Source organism: Balaenoptera musculus, chromosome X (genome assembly GCF_009873245.2).
Source record: "Balaenoptera musculus isolate JJ_BM4_2016_0621 chromosome X, mBalMus1.pri.v3, whole genome shotgun sequence".
Taxonomy (NCBI): Eukaryota; Metazoa; Chordata; class Mammalia; order Artiodactyla; family Balaenopteridae; genus Balaenoptera; species Balaenoptera musculus.
This window is the reverse complement of record NC_045806.1, coordinates 45,996,356-46,008,754: the sequence shown is the minus strand read 5'-3', so window position 1 is coordinate 46,008,754 and position 12,399 is coordinate 45,996,356. Positions and strand designations below refer to the sequence as shown.

The 12,399-nt window shown below is 41.6% G+C and overlaps 1 protein-coding gene and 1 non-coding gene across 7 annotated transcripts in view; one reads left to right on the top strand and one right to left on the bottom strand.

The window, feature by feature from the left end:
• Nucleotides 1–265: 265 nt before the first annotated feature.
• Nucleotides 266–368, bottom strand: LOC118889309. The gene has a single exon (XR_005018454.1). It is a non-coding gene; the product is annotated as a U6 spliceosomal RNA (small nuclear RNA).
• Nucleotides 369–1,650: 1,282 nt separating this feature from the next.
• The window catches only part of PHF8 (PHD finger protein 8), an 87,455-nt gene continuing 76,706 nt past the window's right edge, over nt 1,651–12,399 (top strand). For 4 of the 6 annotated variants that reach the window (XM_036840228.1, XM_036840227.1, XM_036840224.1 and 1 more), the window contains exons 1-2: nt 2,312–3,004; nt 3,917–4,108. In XM_036840228.1, coding sequence (XP_036696123.1) covers nt 4,011–4,108 — 98 coding nt within the window. In that variant the 5' untranslated portion in view covers nt 2,312–3,004; nt 3,917–4,010. Of the gene's footprint in view, nt 1,753–2,311; nt 3,005–3,916; nt 4,109–12,399 lie in introns of those variants that run through there. The other 2 variants (XM_036840225.1, XM_036840226.1) reach the window with 2 other exon arrangements.

Genomic DNA, 12,399 nt, shown 5'->3' with positions numbered 1-12,399 from the left:
CTGCTTTTTCTTCTGTGTACCCTGGCTCAGTCGATGGCACCATCATCCAGAAATGACACCCAACCTAGAAACAAACTCACACTCCTTTCACTCATTCACCCACTACTTTCAATTAGTCTCCTAGCCCGGCCTATTCAACCTCCAAAATATCCCACTTATCTGATCATTTTTTACCCCTGCTGCAACTATCCTGATTCAGGCCTCATCTTTTTTTCATGACTAATGCGACTGCCTCCTCCTCTCTGCCTCTCCCCTTTTTCTCTCATTTATTATGGAATGCTTCATAAATTTGCATGTCAAACTTGTACAGGGGCCATGCTAATCTTCTGTCTTTTCAATGTTAATATATGTGCTGCTGAAGCGAACACCCTCCTGCCTTCTTGTGAAGCTAAGAAAGCTTAAGCTGCAGGGTTTGTCACTTGCCATGTGGTCACATGGTCATATGTTTTATAAAGTTTGCAAAATATATTTAAACCACAATTGGTTAAAATTGCTGTCCCTTTCCACTGAGAGTTTTCCTGGTCACATTTTCCTTGTATTAGGTGGTGCTGGAGCTGCCTCAGACATTTTTGAGATCCATCTAAGTGGAAGTTGAGTTGCGGGATACATTTAGTTTGGGTTTAGTGGGGACATTTATATGTTTGTACCGCTTCTATTTATAGTTATTACCCAGGTGTAGGAATGACTTCTAGAAATACTCTGTCTACCTTTGAACATAATTTTGTATTCACAAGTCTATATTCTTTTCTTAATGAAATCCTACCTCACAAACTGTACAAGTTTCAGGTCCCACTAAACCTGGATTGTTCTCTGGCTAAGCCACAAATGTGACTCTGTTGCTTTTGCTCAAAAACCTACAATAGCTTCTTATTGCTTACAGGATAAAATCTAATATTCAACTTCTTTTTGTAGATGTTTTCCTATTGTGCATCCATGCATCTGTACATGATAATCCTTTATATACAATGTTCTTGTTAATTTAGTGAACTTTTATATACCCTCCAAGTCTCTCTGAAATCTTCCTTGACAGCAGCAAGCAGCTTCTGAGGCACTTTCTTAGCCTCATTCTGCACTTTGCAAGAGGTATCTGTGTACTTACTAGATGCTATATTCCAACTGTTTACCTGCAAGCTTGTCTCCTGCACTGGCTGGCAATCTCCCACCGCAGAGTTCCTCTTTTTCATCATTGTATCCCCAGGGCCTAACCCACCATCACTTAGGAAACTGGTGTGCACACACACATTTCCTTTTCTAAAGCAGTTGGACCCTAGGAAAATGAAATAGTAAGAGTATTTCTAGAGAATATTCTAGAATGTCTGAGAAAACCAGCGCCACCTTGAAGCATGTGTGTGGAGTTCCACTCATTCAACCTCTTCTCCCACCCCACCCTCAGGCTGTAGTCAGAAAATCGTGGGACAGGTGCATGGAAATCCTTGAACTGTATCTGAACTGAACTAAACTGAACTGGGGTGGGGTCAAAGAAGAGAGATTTCAGAGGGAGCTGGGGACAGAGGATTTACGGAGGAATTACGATCGAGGGACCGAGGGCAGGACGCGGGGGGGGGGTGGTAGTAGAGGGTGCAAGGTTCAACAACTTCCTGGCTCTGAAACTTAAGCCACTTGGCTTCCCTAAGCGCGTGTCCTCACTCTGGGATAATAACAGAGCTTCCCTTGCAGGGTGAAGAGTAAACGACCCGGAGACCGTGTGAAAGAGGCCGGCCAGCTGAAGGTGCTCAATGAACGGGAACCTCTGTGAGTACTCGCCCCGCCTCCACCCGGGCCAAAGGCCCGCCCCGCCGCCGCCACCTATTAAGTTTGCGGAGCACAGTCACAGAGTTCACCTCCTCTCGTTAAGAGGAAAAAGCTGGGGGGAGGAGGGGAGGGGGTGTGTGTGTAGGGTGTGTGTGTGAGGGGAGGGTGTGTGTGTGTGTGTGTGTGTGTGTGTGTGTAGGGTGTGTGTGTCTGGGGAGCAGGGGAGAGAGTGAGTGACAGTGTGTCAGTCATGTTGGTTGGGGGGGGGTGCTTAACTCCCTGCTCGCCCGGAGTAGGGGGAAGGCGGGGAAGGCTCTGGCCCCACTCAAAATGGAGCCAAGCGCCTGCCTCGCCTAAGATGGCGGCCTCCCCGCCTTTCGGTTCCGGGTTCTCAGCGTCGATTGGGTACCTGGGGAGTCGACCGGGTCCAAAGGTGGCCGAGCCCCGCCCCCTTTCTCAAGATGACGCTCCGCCCCCGATGGCGTCACGCGGGACCCGGGGCCCGCCCTTCCCCGCCTGTGCCGCGGTTACCTCGCGTGTCCGGCCTTCATAAGATGGCGGTCGGGTCGCCTCCCCGCGGGGGCACCGCCACTCTCAACATGGTAGCTGTTTACCCCGTATTTCTCCTCCCCTCTCCGCCTCAACTTCCTCGTTGTTTTGAATAAACTTTATTGACTAGCCTGAATTGCCTATCACCGCCACCGGGATTCTCCCGGCGATTTTTCGGGCTGTTTTTCTCCAACCGGGCCGCCGGTTCATCTCCTTCCTCGTTGGTTTGCTCGCGGCAATCTCCTGCCGGCCCAGCGACGCCGCCGCTTGCCTGTTCGTCAGGCGGCCGCCGGACTAGGCCCGAGCCGCGGGCTCCAGTAGGCCCTAACGGCCGGGCCCGGGGCAGAGCTGTGGAGAAAGCTGCCCTGAAGCACCGCCGGGCGGCCAGGGCCGCGCGACCCAGCGGGTGGCTCGAAACTAAGGCGAGAGAGGTTCGCCGCCTTGCCGTGACGATCCCAGAATTCGGTGCGCGCCGCCTGTGGGGCCGGAACTGCCGGCCAAACCTCCGCTGAGCGAGGCGCTGAGCAGCTCCGGAGCGAGCCCGGCCGCCGGCGCTTCGGTGGGACTGAGCTCTGCGGGCGTGAGGAATCCCTGCGGCTTTGCGGATGAGGCGGTTCCTGTAGGGTTCCGGACCGAATACGTTCTTGTCAGGTTTGGGGTGTGAGGAGGTTCCTGTCAGTTTGGGAGGCGTGAAGAGATTCTCGTAAGTTTCGGGGGCTGCAAGGATATTCCTGTCACTCTTGGGATCTGTGACGAGATCCCTGTCAGTTTTGGGGGACAGGGGAGTCTTGGTCAGTTTGAGGGGTCTGTGAGGAGATACCTGCCAGTTTCAGAGCTGTGGGAGGAAAATCCTGGCTTGGTTGCAGGAGTGTGAGGAAATTCTAGTCAGTTTAAGGGGTTTTGAAGCGATCCTTTCGAGTTTTGGGGGTGCAATAAGAACCCTGTCGTCTTTGAAGTAGAGGGTGAGCTGATCAGTTTTGAGGTTGAGATTTATTTCAGTTGTTGGGGTGATGAGACTCCCGATTGGTGGGGGATGGAATGATTTTGAGAGTGAAGGAGCAGATCATTTAAACTCTCACAACAGAACCCCAGAACTGTGATTTGAGTTGGGTGCCTAGTCTTGTCTGCCTCGTTGCTGAAGACATCGAGGTAATTGTCGAGTAATCTGAGGACTTCCCAGGATCCCTCATCTCTCTCTAGTTGCGTCTATTTTGGGGGTGAGAGAAGTGGCTTTTTTTGAGGTACCCCCAGCCTCATCCTCTAGGCTATGCTTTGTGTCATAATAAATATTGAGAGCCCTGGGAAACAAGGTTGCTAACAAGGAGAAGGTGCAGTGAGGGATTAAAGAACCTTCCTGAAAAGGCATCAGATCTTTCCCTGAAACCCGGAAAGAAGTTATCACTGACCCTGGGGGCTGAAGGAGGTAAGGAGGGAAAAAAAGCCTCGACGGCAGAGCGCCGTTCTTTATTTGTTAAAGAAATTCTGGCGGCCAGTGGACTTTCTCCGATTGCCCCCTACAGCCGCACCAGCTGTGTTGCATCCCAGCAGCGGTAACTGCCCATTTGTGAGCTGAGGGACCTGATTTCACTCTGTAAAAGGTGTTGTTTGTGCCCAGCCTTCGTCCAGAGAGAACGCGTGCTGCCGCCTCCCCGCTACCTTTTGACGCTGAGAACCTGGCGCACCGCAGAACACTCCAAGGCCGGGCGAAGATGGCCTCGGTACCGGTGTATTGCCTCTGTCGGCTGCCTTACGATGTCACCCGCTTCATGATTGAGTGTGACATGTGCCAGGACTGGTTTCATGGCAGGTAAGGAGGGCAGGGCACGCTGGACAGGGTGTAGTGACCAGGTGCTCACTCGCTTGCTCCTTTCTCAACTCTGGTTCAGGTTCCTGCTCAGAAACTTATTTCCCCTCTCTTGCAGACAGTTAACACCAACCCACCTCCCAGACCCAGGTTCTTACATCCTTCCTTGCAGACTAGGGCCTAGCTGACATTGGCCTCTGGTTTCTCCTCTTTTTTCTTTTCCCATATGTATTTCTTCTTTGCACCCTTCTTCTGTTTCTTTGGTTTTTTCCCTTAGAAAAATACTTTGTCTCCAGCCACAAAGAATGTATCATTTTTGTATTCTGGCAGTTTTGTTTTGCCTCAGATGCTGGCTTTGGGGGAGACAGTACTGCATTTTTGAGATATTTGAGTCCAACAAACATGGATTTGAGTTGTGCTTTTGCAACTTACTATCAGAGTGACCTTGGGCAAGTTGCTTTGCCTCTCTGAGCCTCTTTGTTTTCACCCATGGAGTATATCTAATACATCCTTCCTGTTTACTTAAAGCATTTTGCATGCACTCAGTAAATGGAGGCAGAAATGCGACAGTATTTTATTTCTACAGTATTTATCTGCAGAACCATCCAGCTAAATTGAATTAAGCAGAGGAGATGTTGGGTAAAACAGTAGGAGTAAAACCACTAATGAATTCCCTCCAGCTAAACATGTGTGCACATAAGCACCTGTCACCCAGGATTCCAGAGAGGTTAGTGTGTGGAATAAACCTGTAATATTATCCCATTATTGGGACTTATATCCCAGCTCTGGAAAGAAAACCATGAGAGGGATTTGTACATTAGAGTACAACAAAACAGTGTATGGCGCCCTCCTCCTGTTGCATGTTGTTAGATTCTAGAATTTTCAGTTGTCATTAGTCCCTTCCAAAGGAGCTGTTCCTGCTATCACACCCAAGACCAAACTGAAGGTGTTGGTGCTGCTAAAATTCTGCTCTTAGCAGGGACTGCCCTGTGTAGCACGTCCAAATTCATATTCAGCTGATCTTTGTTGAGTATTACTGTGTGTCATGTTCCCATGGCACTTTGTGTACATCCTTATTGAAAGTGATTATTTCATCATATCATAGTTATAAATACGTCTGTGTCACTCATTAGCAAGAGCTGCCTGAGGGCAGAGATGTCAGCTTTTCATGTTTGGTATCCTCAGAACCTAGTTGAATGCTAAACATATAATGGATTCTGAGTACATTTTTGAATGAACAAATGAATGAGTTGTCTTGAAAAAAGCTATTGCCTGTGGCCCTTGCTTTGGATTGTGTAGGTTTAAACCTGGAAAGTGAACTCCTACCCACAATACAGAGACCCTAACTCTGCAGTCTGGGAACAGGAAACAGGAATGAATGCTTCCTGAGTGCTTACTGTGTGCCAGGCCCCATGACAGAGACTTGGCATACATTTATCTGATCTAATCCACATCCAAGCCTGAAAGTTAGGTATTTCTTTTTTAAATAATAATAAAAAATTTCCCCTGACTGTGTAAGTGAGACATGCTCATTGTAGAACATACAGAAAAAGAATAAAGAAGGAAATAAAAATCATCCGTGAGCCTACTATCCAGGACAATCTACTGTTTAACTTTTTTGTTGCATTAACTCCCATCATTTGACTTAGAATATAAACATATATTTTACAACATGGGATTGTATTATAAGTACCATTTTGTAACGTGATTTTTATTCCTACTTAACATTATAAAGTTAAGGTCCTTAAATATTGATCTGATTTCTGATATCCCATCATATATCTGTATCATCAGTTACTTGGTCATTTCCTCTGAGGTTGGATACTTAGGTTATTTCTACTTTTTTATATTATAAATAATACTGTGATGTGAGGGAAACTTTGGGGGTTCTGGAAATGTTTTGCATTTTTATTTGGGTGCTTGTTGAAACAAAAAAAACATTGCGGTGAACATCTTTGCATAGTAGGGACTTGACATTTACGAGGAACACCGCTGAGGCCTTTAAGAATTCCAAATTTACAAATATGGAAATGAATTTATGGGCCAGGCCCCTCCTTAATCACATTTCTGTGGTGAGTCCTGTGTTTCTGTGCACACCCTGACATAAGTTAACTGCCTTAATTGTTTTTCCTGTGAAAGAGACCAAGCTTTTATCTCTTATCATGCTTTTTCTCTATGGGCTGCCAGAGAATAAGGAAGCCAGCTGAGAATCAGGTCCTTGGTGGGTGGCTGTTCTTGCTTACTCAGTGCATTGCGTGCGCACGCGCGCGCACACACACACACACACACACACACACACACACACACACACACACACACACAGGCTCATAGTGCTCTAGTTAAGTCTGTACTTTAGCATAATTGAAAATTACTAAATATTGTGGACTTTTCACGGTTGTTCACAATAGTTAAGCCCACAAATGCCTATAGATGATATAAATCTGTTCACATCTCTGATGACTTCCATAGGCCAGATTTCTTAAAGTCCAGTTGGGGATTAGTAATGCCATGTTGCTTCCTGGTAAGGTTATAGCAAGGAAGGTGACTATTCCATTTTGCTGGTGAGAATCTGGAACTCATGGAGGTTAAGTTACTTTCTGAGTCTGGATTTGAACTTAGAATTATCTGGCTTCAGAGCCCTGGTTCTCAAAAGTGGGAAAAAATGGTATAGCTCCATTCCTCTATTGTAAAGGGCTGGGTTTTGAAGAGCATTTTGACTTGTAGAGCAGTGGTTCTCAAACTTTAGGGTGTATCAGAATCACTTGGAAGACCTCTTAAAAGATGAGATAGGTAGGCTCCACTTGCAGGGTTTCTGATTCAGTATGTGAGCGGAGGCCACTCTCAGAACCACTGATTTAGAGCATTATTCTGTCTCAGTTCCTTCCCTTTCTGTAGAGTGTGACAGCTTCTGATATTGGGGGATGGGTGGGCTAACATATCATTACTGTACGCTGTTGTTCTCAAAATGTGGTTCATTATCTGGGAATTTGTTAAAAATGCAAATTCTTGGGTTGGGACCTGGCAATCTATACTTTAACAAACAGGTAGATTCTGATGTACCCTAACTTTTGAGAAACATTGCTGTACACTGGTGGAGGAAGTTAGTTGGCAAGCATTTATTGATGTCTGGGGCTTTGGCAAAACCTCACTCCTCTACAGTTTTCCTATCTATAAAGGAAGTATTGGTTGGCATATCCCCAAGGTGGTGGCTGTGGTGTGGACTCTAAACTCTAGAGGAAATGGCACTGGCTTCAGATCTGGGTTCAAATTCTGACTCTGTTGCTTTTTAGCAAAGGATTTCATCTCTGTGAAGCCTCAATTTCCCCAAGAGTGGTTGTGATGATTTAAATAAAATGGTAGTGGGCCTTGTTTATTGAGCACTAGCTAGTCTGCTAGTCACTATGCTAAACACTTTGCTTAATTATCTTTAACCTTTTTTTTGAATTTTAAAATTATGAATTCAGTTCATTTAATAGTTATAGGACTATTTAAATTATCTATTTTATATTGGATATGTTGTGGTAGTTTGTGCTTTCTAAGGCATTGATCTATTTCTTCTAAGTTGTCAAATTTAAGTGTGTAGAATTGTTCATAGTATTCCCTTATTATCCTTTTGATGTCTGCAGGCTGGCTCTGTGGTGATATCTCATTTCATTCCTGATATTGAAAATTTGTCTCTTCTCTCTTTTTTTCTTTGTCAGACTTGCTAGAGATTTGTCAGTTTTATTGATCTTTTCAAAGAGGAAGCCTTTTGTTTCATTGAATTTCCCTGTTGTCTTTCTGTTTTCAATTTCACTGGTTTCTGCACTTTATTATTACCTTCCTTCTGCTTGCTTTGGGTTCATTTTGCTCCTCTTAATGTCTTGAGGTGGGAGCTTAGTTTATTGATTTGAGACTTTTCCTGTATTCTAATATAAGCATTTAGTGCTATTGGTTTCCTTCTTAGTACTGATTTAGCTGTGTCCCACAAATTTTGATATGTTTTCTTTTTCATGTAGTTCAATATAATTTTTAATTTGCTTAGAGACTTCACATTTGACCTATGAATTATATAGAAGTATGTTGTTTACTTTCCAAGTGTTTGCAGATTTTCCTGTTATCATTCTGTTATTGATTTCTGGTTTGTTTCCATAGCAGTCAGAGAATATACTCTATACAATTTCAGTTCCTTTAAATTTACTGGGGTTTGTTTTATGGCCCAGGATACGGTCTGTCTTGGTAAATGTTCCATGGTCACTTGAAAAGAATGTATATCCTGCTGATGTTGGGAGGAGTTTTCTGTAAATGTTGATTTACTCCTGTTGGTTGATGGTGTTGCTGAATTCTCCTCTCTTTGCTGATTTTCTGTATAGTTGTTCAGTCCGTTGTTGAGAAGGAGGTGTTGAAGTGTCCAGCTATAATTGTCAATTTTTAAATTCTTCCTTTCAGTTCTATCATTTGCCTCACATCTTGCAGCTTTGTTGTTTGAATGCAGATGCATTTAGGATTGCTGTGTCTTGGTGGATTGACCCTTTAATTATTATGTAATGTCCTTCTCTGTCTCTGGTAATTTTCTTTGCATGGAAGTCCACTTTATAGGATATTAATATAGCCATTAATATAGCCACTCCTGCTTTCTTTTGATTAAAGGTTGCCTGGTATCTTTTTCTATCCCTTTACTTTCAACTGATGTCATTATATATGAAATGAGTTTCTCGTAGACAGCATACAGTTCAGAATTATTTTTGTCCACTCTGCCAATTTCTTTTAATTGGTATATTTTGACCATATATACCTAATGCAGTTATCTATATGTTAGGGCATAAGTTAGTCATTTTATTTTTTTGTTTTCTGTTTGTTCCCTCTGTTCATTCTGTTTTCTTTCTCCTGCCTTCCTTTGGGTTACTTAAATCTTTTCAAGAATTCCATTTTGATTTATCTATAATGTTTTTGAGTGTATCTCTTTGTATAGCTTTGTCAATGCTTGTTCTAGGCATTGACATAATACATACATAACTTACCATAATCAACTGGTATTGACATTTTACCGGTTTGAGTGAAGAGTAGAAACCTTACTTCCCTTTAAATTCCTTTATGCTCCCCTGCTATAATTATCTTAAATATTTCACCTACATACATTGAGAACCGTATCATATAGTGTTACAATTTTTGCTTCAACTCTCAAACATGATTTAGAAAACTCAAGAGGAGAAGGAAAGTATATTGTATGTACCCATATTTTCACTCTTTCCCTTGTTCTCACTTACTTCCTAGTGTTCCTAAGAGTCCTTCTTTTATCATTTCCTTTCTGTTTAAAGAATTTCCTTTAACCATGCTTTTAGAATTGGTCTACTGGCAACAAATACTCTTAGTTTTCCTTCATATGAGAATGTCTTGATTCCCCCTTGAATTCCTGAAGGGTCTTTTCATTTGATATCAGATTCTGTGTTTCCAGTTCTTTCAGTCCTTGAAAATTTGTGCTACTTCCTTTTGGCCGCCATGGTTTCTGATGAGAGATCCTGTGTCATTTAAATTGGTGTTTTCCTTTGGGAAATGTCATTTTTCTCACTGATCTCAAGATCTTTCCTTTATCTTTTGTGTTCAGGATTTTGATTATGCTATTTTTTTTGGCCACACTGCACGGCTTGTGGGATCTTAGTTCCCCGACCAGGGATTGAACCTGGGCCACAGCAATGAAAGCGCTGAGTCCTAACCACTGGACCGCCAGGGAATTCCCTGATTATTGCTGTTTCTCAGTGTGGATTTCTTTGTTGCTGAAGCACTGTTCATTTTTTTCAATCTATTTTCCTTCAGTTTTATTGAGATATAATTGACATATAGTACTGTTTAAGTTTAAGGTATAGAGTATAATGACTTGAATTACATATACATATATTGTGAAATGATTACCACAATAAGTTTAGTTAACATCCATCATCCCATATAGGTACAAATAAGAGAGAAAGAAAGAAAAATAAGTTTTTTTGCTTGTGACAAGAAGTTTTAGGATTTACTCCTAGCAATTTTCAAATATACTATACAGCAGTAGTCATCATCTTGTACATTACATCCTCAGTACTTAAATATCTTATAACTGGAGGTTTGTACCTTTTGACCACCTTCATCCACTTCTCCCACCCCACACCCACCTCTGGAGGGTAACCACAAATCTCACTTTTTCTATGAGTTTGGGTTTTGTTTTTTAAGATTTCACATATAAGTGAGATCATAGAATATTTGTCTTTGTCTAACTTATTTCACTTAGCATATGCCTTCAAGAGCTGTCCGTGTTGTTGCAAATGGCAGGATTTTCTTCTTTTTTTATGACTGAATAGTACTCCACTTTGTGTGTGTATGTGTGTGTGTGTGTGTGTGTGTGTGTGGTGTATTTATATATACATGTATTACATTTTTTTATCCATTCATCTGTTGTTGGATATTTAGGTTGTTTCCATGATTCAGTTATTATAAATAAGTCTGCAGTGGACATGGAGGTGCAGATATCTCTTTAACATAGTTTTTGTTTCTTTCAGATAGATACCTAGAAGTGGAATTGCTGGATCATATGATAGTTATATTTTTAATTTTTTGAGGAACTTCCATACTGTAAGTGGCTGCACCAGTTTGCAATCCCAGCAGTGCACAAAGGTTCTCTTTTCTCCATGTCCTCACCAACATTTGTTATCCCTTGTCTTTTTGATAAGCCGTTACAACGGGTGTGAGATGATATCGCATTGTGGTTTAGGTTTGCATCTCCTTGTTGACTAGTGATGTTGAGCACCTTTTCATGTACCTGTTGGCCATTTGTATGTCTTCTTTGTAAAAATACCTATTCAGTTACTCTGCCCACTTTATAAGCAGATTTTTTTTTTTTTGCTATTGGGCTGTATGAGTTCTTCATTTTTTTTGAATATTAACCCCTTATTTAACATATGATTTGCAAGTATATTCTCCTATTCCATAGGTTACCTTTTTATTTTGATGATTTCTTCTTTCTTTTTTTTTTTTGCTGTGTAGAAACTTTTTAGTTTGATGTGGTCAAACTAAATTTTTTATTTATTTTTGATTTTGTCACTTTGTGCTTTAGATGTCATATCCAAAAAATCATTGCCAAGATGCATGTTAAGGAGCTTTTTTCCTATGTTTTCTTCTAGAAGTTTCATGGTTTCAGGTCTTACATTTAACTCTTTAATCCATTTCGAGTTAATTTTTGTGAGTGGTGTAAGTCAGGGGTCTATTTTCATTCTTTTACGTGTGAATATCCAATTTTCCCAGCACCATTCACTGAAGAGACTGTCTTTTCTCCACTGAGTATTCTTGGCTCCCTTGTCAAATATTATTTGACTGTGTATGCATGGGTTTATTTCTGGGTTCTCGATACTGTTCCATTGGTCTATGTGTCTGTTTTTATGCCAGTACCATACTGTTTTGATTACTATAGCTTTATAATACAGTTTGAAATCAGGAAATATGATGTTTCCCACTTTCTTCTTCTTTATCAGGATTGCTTTGGCTATTCTGGGTCCTTTGTGATTCCATATGAATTTGAAGATTGTTTTTTCTACTTTTGTAAAAAAAATACTGTTGGAATCTTCATAAGGATTGTTTTGAATCTATAGATGGCTTTGGGCAGTGTGGACATTTTAACAGTATTGATTCTTCCAATCCATGAACACAGGATATCTTTCCATTTCTTTGTGTTTTCTTCAATTTCTTTCATTGATGTCTTGTAGTTTTCAGTGTAGAGATCTTTCACCTTCTTGGTTAAATTTATTCCTAAATATTTTATAGTTTTTGACACTATTGTAAATGGGATTGTTTTCTTTATTTCTTTTTTAGACAATGTGTTTTTAGTATATAGAAATGCTACTGATTTTTGCATGTTAATTTTTTATCCTGCAACTTTACAGAATTCATTGATTAGCTCTAACAGTTTTTGGATGGAATTTTTAGGATTTTCTATATATAAAATCATGTCACCTGCAAATAGAGATAATTTTCCTTCTTCCTTCTTCCTTGTCAATTCTGATGCCTTTTTTTCCCCTTGACTGATTTCTCTGGCTGGGATTTCCAGTACTCAGTTGAATAGAAGTGGTGAGAGTGGGCACCCTTGTCTTGTTCCTGATCTTAGAGGAAAAGCTTTCAACCATTCACCATTGAGTCTGATGTTAGCTCTAGGCTTGTCATATATGGCCTTTATTATGTTGAGGTGCATTTCTTCTGTACCCCATTGAGTATTTTTTTAAATCATGAATCAGTGCTGAATTTTGTCAGATGTTTTTTCTGCATCTTCTTTTGAGATCACTTTTTTCTTT